This window comes from Dipteris shenzhenensis, chromosome 29, assembly GCF_047967505.1.
Source record: "Dipteris shenzhenensis isolate YYH24624 ecotype China chromosome 29, Dip_SZ_1.0, whole genome shotgun sequence".
In the NCBI taxonomy this organism is placed as follows: domain Eukaryota; kingdom Viridiplantae; phylum Streptophyta; class Polypodiopsida; order Gleicheniales; family Dipteridaceae; genus Dipteris; species Dipteris shenzhenensis.
In genome coordinates this window covers 8,213,670-8,227,722 of record NC_141624.1, presented here as the reverse complement: position 1 = coordinate 8,227,722, position 14,053 = coordinate 8,213,670, and the positions used below count along the sequence as shown (strand labels likewise).

The 14,053-nt window shown below is 46.1% G+C and overlaps 1 protein-coding gene across 4 annotated transcripts in view; it reads right to left on the bottom strand.

The window, feature by feature from the left end:
- The window catches only part of LOC147882388 (glutamine-dependent NAD(+) synthetase-like), a 57,320-nt gene that overhangs the window by 41,002 nt on the left and 2,265 nt on the right, over positions 1–14,053 (bottom strand). For all 4 annotated transcript variants that reach the window (XM_087400624.1, XM_087400627.1, XM_087400626.1 and 1 more), the window contains 4 exons: positions 13,817–14,053; positions 13,453–13,676; positions 13,105–13,208; positions 12,070–12,207 (listed from right to left, as the gene is read on the bottom strand). The exon at positions 13,817–14,053 is cut by the window's right edge and continues 69 nt beyond it. In XM_087400624.1, coding sequence (XP_087256750.1) covers positions 12,070–12,207; positions 13,105–13,208; positions 13,453–13,676; positions 13,817–14,053 — 703 coding nt within the window. The remainder of the gene's footprint in view (positions 1–12,069; positions 12,208–13,104; positions 13,209–13,452; positions 13,677–13,816) is intronic.

The window sequence follows — 14,053 nt, the reverse complement described above, 5'->3', positions numbered from 1 at the left end:
TCTTCGGAGGAGATAGCCTTGCTGATAGAGTGTGAGGGAGATAGAGTAGGGAGTAGAGAGACTCACTACACACACACAATAGTGGGGATAATCACAATGAGTGAGTGGTACCTCCCCAAGTACACACATATATATTATGGATAAGGTAGTAACCCTTAAGTACAACTAAGTACAAATGTGTACTTAGTGTACTTAAGTGTCCTACACTAAAGTACAACATAAAGTACTATTTACATAGGGTGGTCAGTGCCTTTACCCCAACAACCTCCCACTTAAAGGCAGTGTGCCCTCAAGGAGAGAAAGAATATTGGTCTCAACCAATACCCATAAGAGATCTGCAGTGTGCAAACCTCTCTGCAGCTAACCCTTTGGTTAACAGATCTGCCGGATTGTCATCTGTATGCACCTTAACAAGCTTAATTTGCTTGTTTTCAAGCACCTCCCCGATGAAGTGATATTTCACATCTATGTGCTTCGTCTTTGCATGAAAGACAGGATTACGTGCCAACTGTATGGCACTCTGACTGTCACAATGCAACAATGGAATCTCCAATGGATAACCCAAATCTGCCACTAACCGAGATAGCCATATAGCCTCCTTGCATGCCTCAGTGGCTGCAATATATTCAGCTTCTGTAGTAGACAATGCAACGCATTGCTGCATTCTAGATACCCACGACACTGCACCTCCAGTGAAAGTGAAAACGTATCCGGTAGTAGACTTCCGGGTATCAGGGTGACCGGCATAATCAGAGTCTGTATAACCTTGCACTTTTGCATCTTGACTGCCGAAACATATACACAAGTCCTGTGTACCTTTCAGGTATCTCATGACACCTTTTACTGCATTCCAATGCTTTTTGCCAGGTTTAGCCATGTATCTGCTAACCACTCCCACTGCAAACGCAATATCGGGCCTGGTTGCAACCATAGCATACATGAGACTGCCACATGCTGATGCATACGGAATCTTTGACATCTCAGCTTTTTCAGCATCTGTCTGAGGGCTGTCCAAAGCACTGATTTTCACATAAGGAGGCAATGGAGTACCAATACTCTTCCCCCCCTCCATGTGAAATCTCTGCAAGACCTTGCCAATATATTCCTTCTGAGACAAGTATAGCAATCGCTTTTCCCGATCCCGAAGTATCCGCATACCCAATATATGGTTGGCATCACCAAGATCTTTCATATCAAAGGTCTGGTGCAATCTCTTTTTCAAGGCATTCATCTCATTATGAGATTTTCCAGCAATTAACATGTCATCCACATACAAAATGAGGATAAGTAAACTGCCATCTGAAGCTTTCTTGGTATACAAGCAGTGATCAATGTCACTTCTCCTGTAACCCTGGGTTCGCATGAATGTATCAAACTTATGATACCATTCCCTGGGTGCCTGCTTTAGACCATAAAGACTTTTCTTTAGTTTGCATACAAGCTTCTCTTTGCCCTTCACTGTAAAACCCTCTGGCTGCTGCATAAAAATTTCCTCATGTAAATCACCATGAAGAAATGCTGTCTTGACATCCATTTGGACCAAGTCCATATCTGCATGTGCAACCAACGCTAATACAGTTCTGAGTGTTGTCATCTTAACAACAGGAGAGAATATCTTGTCAAAGTCAACACCATATTCCTGCTTGAACCCCTTGGCAACCAGTCTGGCTTTATGCCTTGGCTTTTCACCAGGTGTGACCTTAAGTCGATAAACCCATTTGCATGGCAGTACCTTCTTACCAGTAGGCAAGGATACCAATTCCCAAGTGCCATTCTTGTGAAGGCTGTCCATTTCAGCCTTCATAGCAAGATCCCATTGAACCTTGTCTGCCCTCTGCCTAGCCTCTTTGTAGCATGAAGGCTCTCCACAATCAGTGAGCATCAAATAATCAATGCCTGGAACAAATCTTTCTGGCTGCCGCGTCGGTCTAGTTGACCTTCTAACCCAATGACCATCGTCTTGAGCTGGCTGTCCAGCCTGTTCATCACCCTGATAAGGTGGCTGTCCCATGTCTCCTGGCTGCATTTGCATGTCAGGAGGATCACCTAACTGTGCTTCATCCATTGGGATGTCTTCTGCCATACCTGGCTGTCCATTAGGACCTGCTGCAGCATCATTTAATGGCTGGTTATGCTGCTGTTGTGGCTGATTTACAGCCTGTTCGTGTTGCCCATGACGCCTGTTATCATCAATAGTTACTTTTACAGGTGCCTACTGTACAACAGGTTCCTTGAACATGATGGTTTCATCAAACACGACATCATTGCTGCGTATAAGTTTTCTGTTCTTGGGATCCCAAATCCTGTAGCCCATCTCACCTTTGTCACCGTAACCTAGGAATATGCATTTAAGAGACTTTGAATCCAGTTTAGTTCTGTCCTCCCTGCGTACATGCACATACGCGACACAACCAAAGACCCGTAGGTGTTTGTAAGACGGAGGCTTGCCCGTCCATGCCTGTTCAGGCACACCACCACATAGTCTCTTGTTTGGTGACCTGTTAATAAGGTGCACAGCTGTCTTTACAGCTTCAGCTCAAAATGTGTGGGGCAATGCAGCATGTGACAACATGGATCTGACTTTCTCTTGAATGGTCCTGAACATTTTTTCAGCTGTACCATTCTGTGGAGGATCATATGGTGCACACAACACCCTTTGAATACCCTTTGCCTCACAGAATTCTTGAAATTCTTTGGACAAATACTCTCCGCCATTGTCAGATCGTAAGGCTTTCAGTTTTTTGCCTGTCTCATTTTCGACCAGTGCAACAAACTTAGTGAAAGCCTTGAACGTATCACTCTTCTTTCTGAGAGTGTAAACCCACACTTTGCGGGTGGCGTCATCTATGAATGACAGTATGTACTTTGAACCTCCTAAAGAGAGTGTAGGCATCTCACACACATCTGTATGTACTAGCTCCAAGAGCTGTAATTTCTGATCTGACCTTCTCTTATGAGGTATTTGTACTTGACGACCGTAGAGACAAAATTCACATTTCTTTAAATCTGAATATTTTAGACTCGGCAAGTAACCAAAATGAGCCAATTGCTCCATTCCCTTAATACTCATATGGCCAAGCCGGCTATGCCACAATGAAATCTTTGGCAGCTCGGTGGCATTTACATCAGAATGCGGACAATGTCCAGCATGAAGTGAGTACAAAGTATCAACCTTAGGACCCCTGGCAATAGCCATTGCCCCTTTGCTGATTTTCCATTTCTGACTGCCAAAGGTGGTATGATAACCATCGTCATCCAACAACCCTGTGGAAATCAAGTTTTTCTTCACCTCAGGAACATGCCTGACCCCTTTGAGCATTAACTGCTGGCCATTTTCAAGCACAAGCCTGACATCACCTATGCCAATGATAGAACATGCATGGTTATCACCAAGAAAGACCACTCCCTTTTGCCCTCCTGCATATCTGACAAACAGATTTCTGTAGGATGTCACATGAAAGGAAGCACCTGAATCTATAATCCAGGAAAACATATCTGATCCATCACCAGCATGAAGTGTATGAGCCTCCAGTGAAGAGGTGAAACATATCTCATGTCCACTGTCACTGTCACTAACATAAGTAACATTCAGCTCCTCTTTTTCTTTACCCTTAGACTTGCCTTGAGCCTTGCCTTCTTTGGCTCTCTGGTCATTCTTCTTTTGAAAACACTTTTTCTCAATATGTCCCTTCTTGCCACAATAGTTGCATACAAGATCACTCTTAGAGCGGGACTTGCTCCTCTCTCTTTCTTTGTCTTTTCCACGTGTTTTGGACCTGCTGCGTGCATTCAAAGCATTTGACTTCCCAATAGCATTGTTCTTTCTGTTCATCTCTTCCTGTAGAAGAGCACTCTCCACATCTGCAAATAACAGAATGGCTTTTGAGTTGCTGGTAGAAGTCCTGAATGTGTCCCATGACTCAGGTAGAGAACATAGGATGAGTGTAGCTTTCAGCTCATCATCGAGCTTCAACCCCTGGTTGATCACCTGGCTGAATATGCTGTTAAACTCAATAATATGAGTGGACATAGCTGTCCCCTCCTTCATTTGAAGACCAACAAGCTTTTTTAGCCAGTAAGCTTTTCCCGTGGCACTTTTCTTGGCATAAGTATCCTCAAGACGTTGCCACATCTCCCACGCAGTAGGTTCATCCCTGATGCCTACAACCAGTGAATCAACAACTGTAAGCATAATGGTCGACCTGGCCAAGCCGTCCATCTTCTCCCACTGCTCATCAGTAACGTTGGGGGGCTTAACACCCTTTTCCTTTATAGGCTTGTACTGGTCCTTCTGCATCAGCACATTGTAGCATTGTGTCCTCCATATGTCGTAATTTTTAGCTCCTTCGAGCTTCTTTATCTGAAACAAGGACGACACGTCGCTACCGGAACTCATAGTAAAGAAAGTAGACTCCCTGTAGGTGTGCAATTAAGCACTAGTCACTCCAAGAAAAAATTCTCCCGCAGCGGAAGCACGATCAAAAGTGAACTTGGTACTGTTTCAGTGGCATAAAACCAACTGAATATTTTTCTCCCACTTGCTGCAGAAACAGTACAGCAAGCTGTTCCTGTCTTTTTCGCTGGCGAAAGTGCGGTACAGTTGCGTCAAATCGCTCCAGAAAAATCCCAGAACTGATATAATAAAAACAGCAGTACTGTTGACTTTTCTGATAGTCAAATATGGTCAAACCTGCTGTTTGACAGTCCCGGACTGTTAAAAAACAGTAACTGTAAATCTCTGATTTTTATTTTTTTTTTTATGAAGATCCCTGATTTTAGACCTCCATATGCTTCATAAACTTCCCCCCCAACTGAATTTGCAGTTTGGAAGTAAGGTGGCTCAAAAGCCCTTTGAATGCATGAAGAAAATCAGGGATGTGACCTCCAATTTGAGAGATTGACCTTTGACCAAACACTGTAAGTCAAATTTGCACTTTCAAAGCATAATAGTGCTCCACAAGATAGCCTGATGCATGTAGAGTGCTCCCACTTGACAAATTGCCGGTCAGGCTACAAAAGCCCCAAATTTGACTAAAGTCAAACTTGGTCAAAATCGACCAAATCTGTACCAAATGTGATTGTACTTTCAGCAACAAGCTAAAGCATTTGTCACAAGCATAATAGCATCAAAAGCCCCTTGAATTGGCAGCACATTCCGTGCATTGACACAGTAAATGGCATCAACTGCTACTGCTCACACAAGGCGTTTGACTGCAAATCCATTGAGTTGCATCCAACAAAGCATACACTGCAAGTATCAAGTACAGATCTGTCCAATGCATACTCTCAGTGCCACCACTGTGTACAATCACTGGCCAAGTGATAAGACCTGTCTCAACACTGTTTGCGGCATAATGCCTCAGTGCGAGTGTAAGCCCTGCCCCAAGTAGAACACCTTGCGTACCTTTGCACGGTACCCTGCCTGTTGGCTGTACTTGTACGGTGTACTTGCTGCTGTACTATGCACTCGATTTTCGTGCAAAACAGTACCTTCGAAATGTTGACAGAGAACTTGTTCCTGCTTTGATTGGAGTGCACGCAGCTGTTGCTAGATATCTTCAGCACATTTTTCAGGGCAAGTAGAGGTTGGATTTCGATGCTGGATTCCACGTAGAGGAGGAGCTGGGCCAGTTTTGTCTGGTCTGGCCGACCTGTGTCGGCCGGTTTGGCTGACCTGTGTCGGCCGGTTTGGCCGACCTGCGCGTTAGCGCACCGTTGCGCGGCTGGTCTGGGACTGCCCGTGAGCAGCTTGCTCACGCCCGTGCCTAGCAGCCGCGCCTTGCAGCCCTTGCCTGCGCCCTACAGCCCTGGCCACGCCGATGCAGCCGCGCCTTGCAGCCGTGGCCTGCGCCTTGCAGCCCTTGCCAGCGACGTGCAGCCGCGCCCTGCGCGCTTGCAGCCGCCGTTCACGCTCGTTGCCTGCCTCTTCGCGATTCGTCCGTACAACCCGCGCTTGAAGCCGCCGTTGCAGCGTTGCCTGCGCCCTTCGCGATCCGTCCGTACGGTTGTACGGACGTCGTACGGCCGTACGGATCGGTCCGTACGGAAGGGGTAGGATAGGGAGAGGAGGGAGTGGAAGTGGAGGGAGAGAGCCCGTTGGCTCTGATACCAGTTGATAGAGTGTGAGGGAGATAGAGTAGGGAGTAGAGAGACTCACTACACACACACAATAGTGGGGATAATCACAATGAGTGAGTGGTACCTCCCCAAGTACACACATATATATTATGGATAAGGTAGTAACCCTTAAGTACAACTAAGTACAAATGTGTACTTAGTGTACTTAAGTGTCCTACACTAAAGTACAACATAAAGTACTATTTACATAGGGTGGTCAGTGCCTTTACCCCAACACTTGCCTGCATGGAGGATGTCCTGATGCATGCTCTGCATTTTATTGATGTGGTCCCGTATGGAAGGGGAAGTAGCCGGATCGAGGCGACAAAGCTGAACTTCCAAGGAGATACGTTTCATGGGAGTGACGCGAAGATACATGCCATCAAGAAATTCCCAAATAGCACGTGCAGAAGTAAGGTGCTTGATATGATTGAGAACCCCTGGTTGACAATTGAGAAAGATGAACGAGCGTACACGAGCATTCAATTTATCCCAGATAAGAGAAGCATGTGGCTCCTCCTCAGGTGACGGACGAGGGATCCCGGGATCAACAAACTCAGCAAGATCATAAGATTCCAATACAGACGCCATCTGAATTTTCCAAAGAGAATAGTTGGTCCCATCTAACTGCCGCAGACGCCATCTGAATTTTCCAAAGAGAATAGTTGGTCCCATCTAACTGCCGAGCATCTGGAAATGTAGGAAGAGTGGGAATACGTACAGGCTTGTCAGATTCTTGAAAGAAACTGGACATAGGGGGAACGCGAAGATCCGGAGTAGAATCCTTTGTTTCATCAGCCATAACTGAAACCAGGGAGTGGACAGCAACCAGGGGCTGAAGAGAACGGGGCTGGTGAATAGATCAAGGTCTAGAACAGGGCTGCCGACAGGCAGCAAAAAAAATATATATAGGGGGGAAGAAGAGAGCTCTGTAGTCAGTGGGAAAGAGAGTTGCTGACGAGGACAAGCTTCTTCAACTTCATCAATACAGGAGTTCCAAGATCAGAGAGTATTCTGGTGCTCTGATACCATATTAAAAATGGCAGCGGAAGATGCAAACAAACTGAAATTATAGAACCACACAGAGAACACTAGAGATAACAAAATGTGCCACAACTGATCTGCTGTAACTCAGCCCCTAAACCAGGGCAGCAACTGAAATACAAGGTATCTTGAATAAGATAAGAAACAGGAGCTGCAGGAGAGGCTGTACTGAAGCAGAGGAAAGGGAGCACAAGGAGGCTGCAGAAGAGGCTGAGCTGAAGCAGAAGAAGGGGGCACAAGAAGGCTGCAGCCTGAGAGCACGGAGGCAGGAGAAGCCTGAAGCGAAGAGGCAGGGGCCTGGGAGCGAAGAGGCTAGAGGAGCCTGAACCGAGGAGGCAGGAGCCTAGAAAAGAGGAGGCTGAAGGAGCCTGGGTGAAGAGGCAGGAACCTTGGAACAAAGGGAACTGTAGAGGCCTGGAGCGAGGAGGCAGGAGCCCCGAAGAGAGAAGATCTGCTGCGGGAGCGTGGGCAGCCAACTGAGCAGCTGAGAGGAGGCTATGATGGGGATGGTCAGGAGCAGGCTGTGTACATGAGCCTTGAGGAGCTGCAGGGAGAAGTGGGGGATGTGAAAGGGAGGGAGTCCCTTTTATAGGGAAGGCCAGGGGGGGGTCGGCCAGATGGCCTAGACCGACCAGCCTGGTCGGTCAGCCAACTGGGCCGACCAGCTGGTCGGCCAAAGCCTGGCTGGTCGGCCAGCCTACCCCCTCTGGCCCCCCTTGCTGCGTGGGAGCTGGTCGGCCAGCCACCCCTGGAGATGCCTAGTCTCAACAGGCCCTGCCCTACATACAGCTCCGGGGCTCTAGGGACTACACCAGTGATTGAGGCAAAGTTTGCGAGCACGTAATCTGTAATTGAGGAGACATCCAAGTGGGTGGATATGGCCAAATGGAACTTGCGAAGGCAACCGTTTCGGCCACGCTCATGGAGCAGCAGTAGAGGTCCGGTAAGGCTCTCAACATCAGTAGTATGTGGCATACCGCACACCGAAGCTACAATGATGAGCAATGCGACTACCTTTGTGGCCACCACTCTAGGGATGGCAGAGCATGAGATTGAGAGGGCTTGGCGAGTGGGGAGATCCCCCAACCGAGAGCAGGCCCTTATCATACGATTCGATGATGCTCATGAACGTCTTACAGCATTACGCCGTGGGTTCGTCTTGTGGGACCAACCATTGATCTCCATGGACAAGGATCTCACACCCCTGTAAGTTGAGGAGAGGCGCACCTTGATGCAGCAACGGGGTCAAGCCCACAAGGATGGGAAGTGGGCGGTGGTACGAGATTGACGACTCCTTACAGGCCCCCGTCGAGCACCCACCCCTCCGGGGGCGGGGTCTATGAGACTCAGGAAATCGAGACCCTATCCTGTACCATTTGGAATTGCGATGGTATTTTATGGTCAGAACCAGGGAATTTCTCGGAATCCCATAGGTCGTGACATAGTCTTTTATACAGAGACACACCAAAGTCCAGAGCGCCCACTACCAGTAGTCAACGGGTACACCTATGAGACTACTTATAGAGATGAGATGAGGGACATAGGCGGGGTGCAAGGTTCAGAAGGAGTAGCAGTGCTTTACATTTACAGGTCCTCTCTTTTTAGGGCCATCTCAGTAGAGAGGAGAGACACACATTCCAGATTTCTCTGGATCCGGATCCAACGCACAGACAACCAGGATTTGTTCGTTGCAGTATGTTACTTTGCCCCCAAGACCTCCCACTTTGCCCGACATATCCGAGAGGAGACTAAGACATCACGATATGCAGCTCTCTATCCTGACATTGTTGATCTCTCAAGCTAGGAGGAAGTCCTCCTTGTTGGGGACTTCAACACGAGGATAGGAACGTCACATACCACTCCTTGACTGCAGAGATGAATATGTCTTGCTGCCAAACATTGACTTGGAGGACGCAGGTATGATACGAGTCTGGCCTTATGGGCATGCATTGTCAGAGCTGGGCAAGATGCACGATCTTATTATCTATTACAATCTTGGCATATGGCCCTACTCAAGTGGTTTTACTTGCTTCCCACATGGGGGGGCTCTAGCGTGGTCGACTACATGATGAGATCCCATGCCTTCGCCTCTCATATCACTAACTTCATTGTTGCACCACCTCCTCTCGGGGCCGACTACACATACATCTTCTTTCGTATCTCCACACCCTGTCTCGCAATAATACTCATCGTCAATTGGTGCATAGGAAGAACTGGATTTCATTCACCGAAATGAGGACGAACTACTGAACATCCTGTGTTTAGTAGTAACTCCAAGGACTTCTTGCAGTTTCTGAAGAGACAGTCCCCTTTGCCCCTCACAAACACTTAAGTATGGTATGATTATGCACACATAATTTATGCATCAGTGCTTGATTCTAATGTAAATTGATTCACAGAGATGCAGGAGCTTAGAGTAGAGGGGCAGGCCAAGTTCCGCCGACGGGATCATGGGACCATGGATCACATTCTCACAATCAGGTGTATCATTGAGGAGGCGAGGGCACAAAAGCATAGGGTCTATTGCTGTTTTGTGTATTTCCGCAAAGCCTTTGATACAATACCGAGAGCCCGCCTCATCAAACGTCTGCAGGAGTTGGGATATGACCTGAAGATCATTTGGGCTGTCATGAGAGTCTCAGGTAGAGTTCGGACACGAGCTGGATGGACTAAGAAGATTATAAATACTATCGGGGTCAAATAAGGGTGTCCCCTTTCACCAACCCTGTTTGGCCTCTACATCGATGACCTTGAGACATTTATGAAAACACTGGGGGGGTTGGAAGCTCTCACTGGCGCTTTGATTCAAATTCTATTGTACGCAGATGACATGGTACTCCTATCTTCCTCTGCAGAGGGTCTCCAGAGACACTTATTTGCACTACAGTCCTTTTGTGAGTCACATGTTTTGAAGGTCAATCTTGGTAAGACCAAGGTCATGATCTTCAATACATCTTAGGCAGCCATGCATAGAGAGCAGTTCACCTTTGATGGAAAACCAATTGAGATTGTCTCGTCTTACACATACCTAGGGGTTCTTTTTCTGGCCCTATTTTTACGACGAGCCGGCGATGCAGGCCCGTCTGATCAGAGAATATGCTTCCCTAGCCAGGTTAGAGAGGCAATGCTTCCACTCACACTTCCAGGACCCCCGGACCAAGGCCCTCCTATTTGACTCCTTGGTCCGACCAATGGGGATGTATGGCAAGGGGCCATATCTTTCAGATGCACAGTGCGCTCATGTGGAGCGGCTACAGGTTCTCATGTTATCCCCTCCTTGTTCAGAGTTGGAGAGCGACCAACAAGGATCACCGTAGCCCTTGTCGGACACAGACCCATGGCTAGGAGATCGCACAAGACCGTGTCCACAAGCATCCAACAGCATTATCTCTCACTTCATGCTATCACTCCCCCATTGTCCTAAGGGGGGAAGGGAGGAGGGGCTCTAGCCGCGGTACTGGATCAAACTTCACTTTGTACTCTGATGACATGATTTGATATGATGATAGTGATGGTGTAGATGATCATCCCAATATTGATGTTTATGATGGTATCACTGATGTTATTATGACTACGTAGCATTTAGCATTTAGCATGGGTGTTGATGCTCGTTTAGTAGCTTCACCCTTCAGCTTGTTTGTATAAGGTGTCTCATAGTCTCATAGACGCATCAGTCTTCCAAAGACTCTCTCTCTCTCTCTCTCTCTCTCTCTCTCTCTCTCTCTCTCATGCCACTCTCATGCCTTTTTTGCTACTTTTTTTGCTATTTTGTACTAGTATAGCATTTTAGTACTCAGCAAGGGCCTTGGTGAGCCCTTTGCCCCGGCCCACAGTGGTCTGTATGAGCTACTTGATTCCCTACTTTGTCCCATAGGCCCGCAAGGCCTCCTGCGGACGTTAATATATCTTTCTCTCTCTCTCTCTCTCTCTCTCTCTCTCTCTCTCTCTGTATACCCTTGAAAATAAATGCAGGAAGGCGCATCTGTGGAATTAGGAAATGAGTGTTTCTGTACACCATATGCTTGTGCAAACAATAATCCTCTACGGATGCCCAACTTGGGCACCCGGGCTCTCTAGATGTATTGAGAAAGGCTAGAAACTTTAAAAAATTGTTTCCTGATAGGGGAATTAGGGGGTAAAGGCACAGACACCCTACCCCATGCTACTGGATGATACTTCTAGAAGGGGAAGCATTATGCCAATTCATGGCTTACCTTAACAAAGTTGACCAAAATCAAGGAATGGCACAAAGAATTCATGAAGCGGATGGAATCATGGGGTATAACAACTGCTGATATACCAGAAGATGCTACAAAAGCTATGGCAAAACCCGGTGTCAAAAATGCAATTCTACAAACAGGAAATTAACTCAACTGGCTGTTATGAAATGGAGAAATACCTCGGAGAAGACATCAATATTCAAAAGACAGCTAATCTGCAAAATCAAAATTAGTTCACATGATCTCGATATGGAGAGGGATAGGTGGGCAAGACCCAGGATCCCTAGAGAGGAACGGACCTGCAAAATCTGTCCCACAGGGGAGGTAGAAAATGAGCAGCATGTACTTCCCAGATGTAGAGCCTATGCTCACAGCAAAGAAGGATATGAGGGCAGCAGAGACAAGTTTAAAATCTGCTGGAGACTGTAACAAGGTACTAGGACTAGCACCCGAGCTAGCCCAACAAGTACTCACTACATTAAAGGTTGTTTTTCTTTCACTAGATGTAAGGGATCACTATTAGTTGATAGTGATCGCCAGTCCCATATATCCTTAAGGGTCTCACGGCAGCTTTAATACAACCATATCATATCATATCATCATCATCATCATCTCTCTCTCTCTCTCTCTCTCTCTCTCTCTCTCTTCTCAACAAGAGATAAGTAGCACTAGGGTTTCAAGAATTCACCTCAATAGGTAACGACGGGAAATCACACGAATGATCACTATCTTCACACAATGATGCATCGACTGTGACAAAAGGAAGAGGATGTTGTTGGCTGGACTGTTCTCTAAGGCTGCTTACTGCACCTCTGTAGGCTGCCACCTGCATGTCATTAAAGATGTCATGAAAGAGACATGGGGTATGAAAGTCAACTGCTGCACCAATAAACATAGTCAACCAAACAGGAATACAGTTAACAATTAGCAGTAGAAATTGTATTTATCAAAGAGAGCACACAAATTGTACTTCCAAAGTTGTTATAGGATAATGCCATGTTGGCATCCTACACAATGTACTACAGCTCTAGTGCTCACAAGTAGACATGTGAACACTGAGCACTCTAGATTCATCTAGAGAAAAAGATCTACCTAGCTGTGATATCAGTAAATGCTAACGTTACAAATTTTCATTTGTCCTCATCAAATTTTCCCTCTCTCGTAGCCACTTAGCTTCAAGAATATGACCAGGTTTGATATAGATCCTATCCACGACCTCATTTATATCTATCTTAGGTTTCAGGCTTTCATCCAGTTGTAGATCTTACAGCTACTAGATGGCTTAAGAGCATCACCGAAAGCATCTGTAGAAACATAAGATTTTGTTTCTCATATAGGAGTCTGCACACCATGCAGGGGTGACGCTAGAAGTTGACTGATGGCAATTCCAGATCGATAATGCCATCCCTCAGGACTAGTTATATAGGTATAGGGAGTATAGGGACACAATGTACTACATTGTCAAATACATTTAAAATAATGACGCTAGACAACACATTTTGAATCTTAGGAAGGGAAACCACCATTACTCAAAAATTTAAACACAAGAATACATCTTTGAAGAGCACAACATGGGAGTCATAGGCTCTACATCAAAATCTGTCCCACAGGAGAGGTAGAAAATGAGCAAAGCCAAATAAAAAGAAATCAGGGAGTTTTGGAAGTCGCAGCTTTTCTTTTGTGGGATGAATGGCAAATTAACCCAAGGTACGACGATTCTTACTGCATCTAGATCCACACATGCTGTCAAGACCTCCACATCCAGTAAAGAGAATTGGGAACCTTGAGCAACAATGTCACCATTAACCGCAATAGATGCACAGCCATCTGTTACCTTTGCATCAGGAGAGCATGATCAGAACAACACAACCGAAATGTATATGCAAAAGACACTGTGCCATTCTGATTTTGGCATCAATGCAACCTTCCAGCTATGTCGTCCAGGCATTTCAACCTATTTTTTAAGTACCAGTAAAGAACAGATCTCTAATAATATTATCAGATGCCTACATGGGCAATGCAAAACGTCCTACAAACATCAAATGACAAAGGTTGAAAATTGTGAAATTACCATAATAAAGGCGGCCACCATCACAACCTTGCTGATTGGCATATACATACACACCACCCACTCTGCCTGTTGCAGCTCGGATCAGTTCAAGGCGTTTATCCAGCTTCCTGAGTTGATGATGGCTTCCACTCCCATTCACAATTATTTCAACTCCACGTAATGCGAGGCCAATATGTGGAGATAATGGAGTGAAGAGCTCTTCGCAAGACTCTATACCAATGGTTCTGCAAAAACATGTATATATATATATAATATCAATCATATTCCCCAGATTCCACTGCATAGCTTTATTGTAAGAGCAACATATATGGATCTATTTGAATTCACAGACCAACAGAGTGCATAGCATATGTCAGAGGCCTACGTGTCAGCAAAGGAAAGATATCCATCCCCAAAGGGCACCCTTGACTGTGCTATAGCATTTGCAATGATAGAGGGAAGTTGCAGTTCTTGCAATTGCTGTGGGCTCTTCCATGCAGAAAACCACCGTAACTCTCTATAATTACCATCATTAGCCAGGTACAGCTTGGGGCGTATAAGAAGGATACGTTCATTATAGCAGAAAACCCTGCAGTTGTAACGGACTCCATCGTACACCACA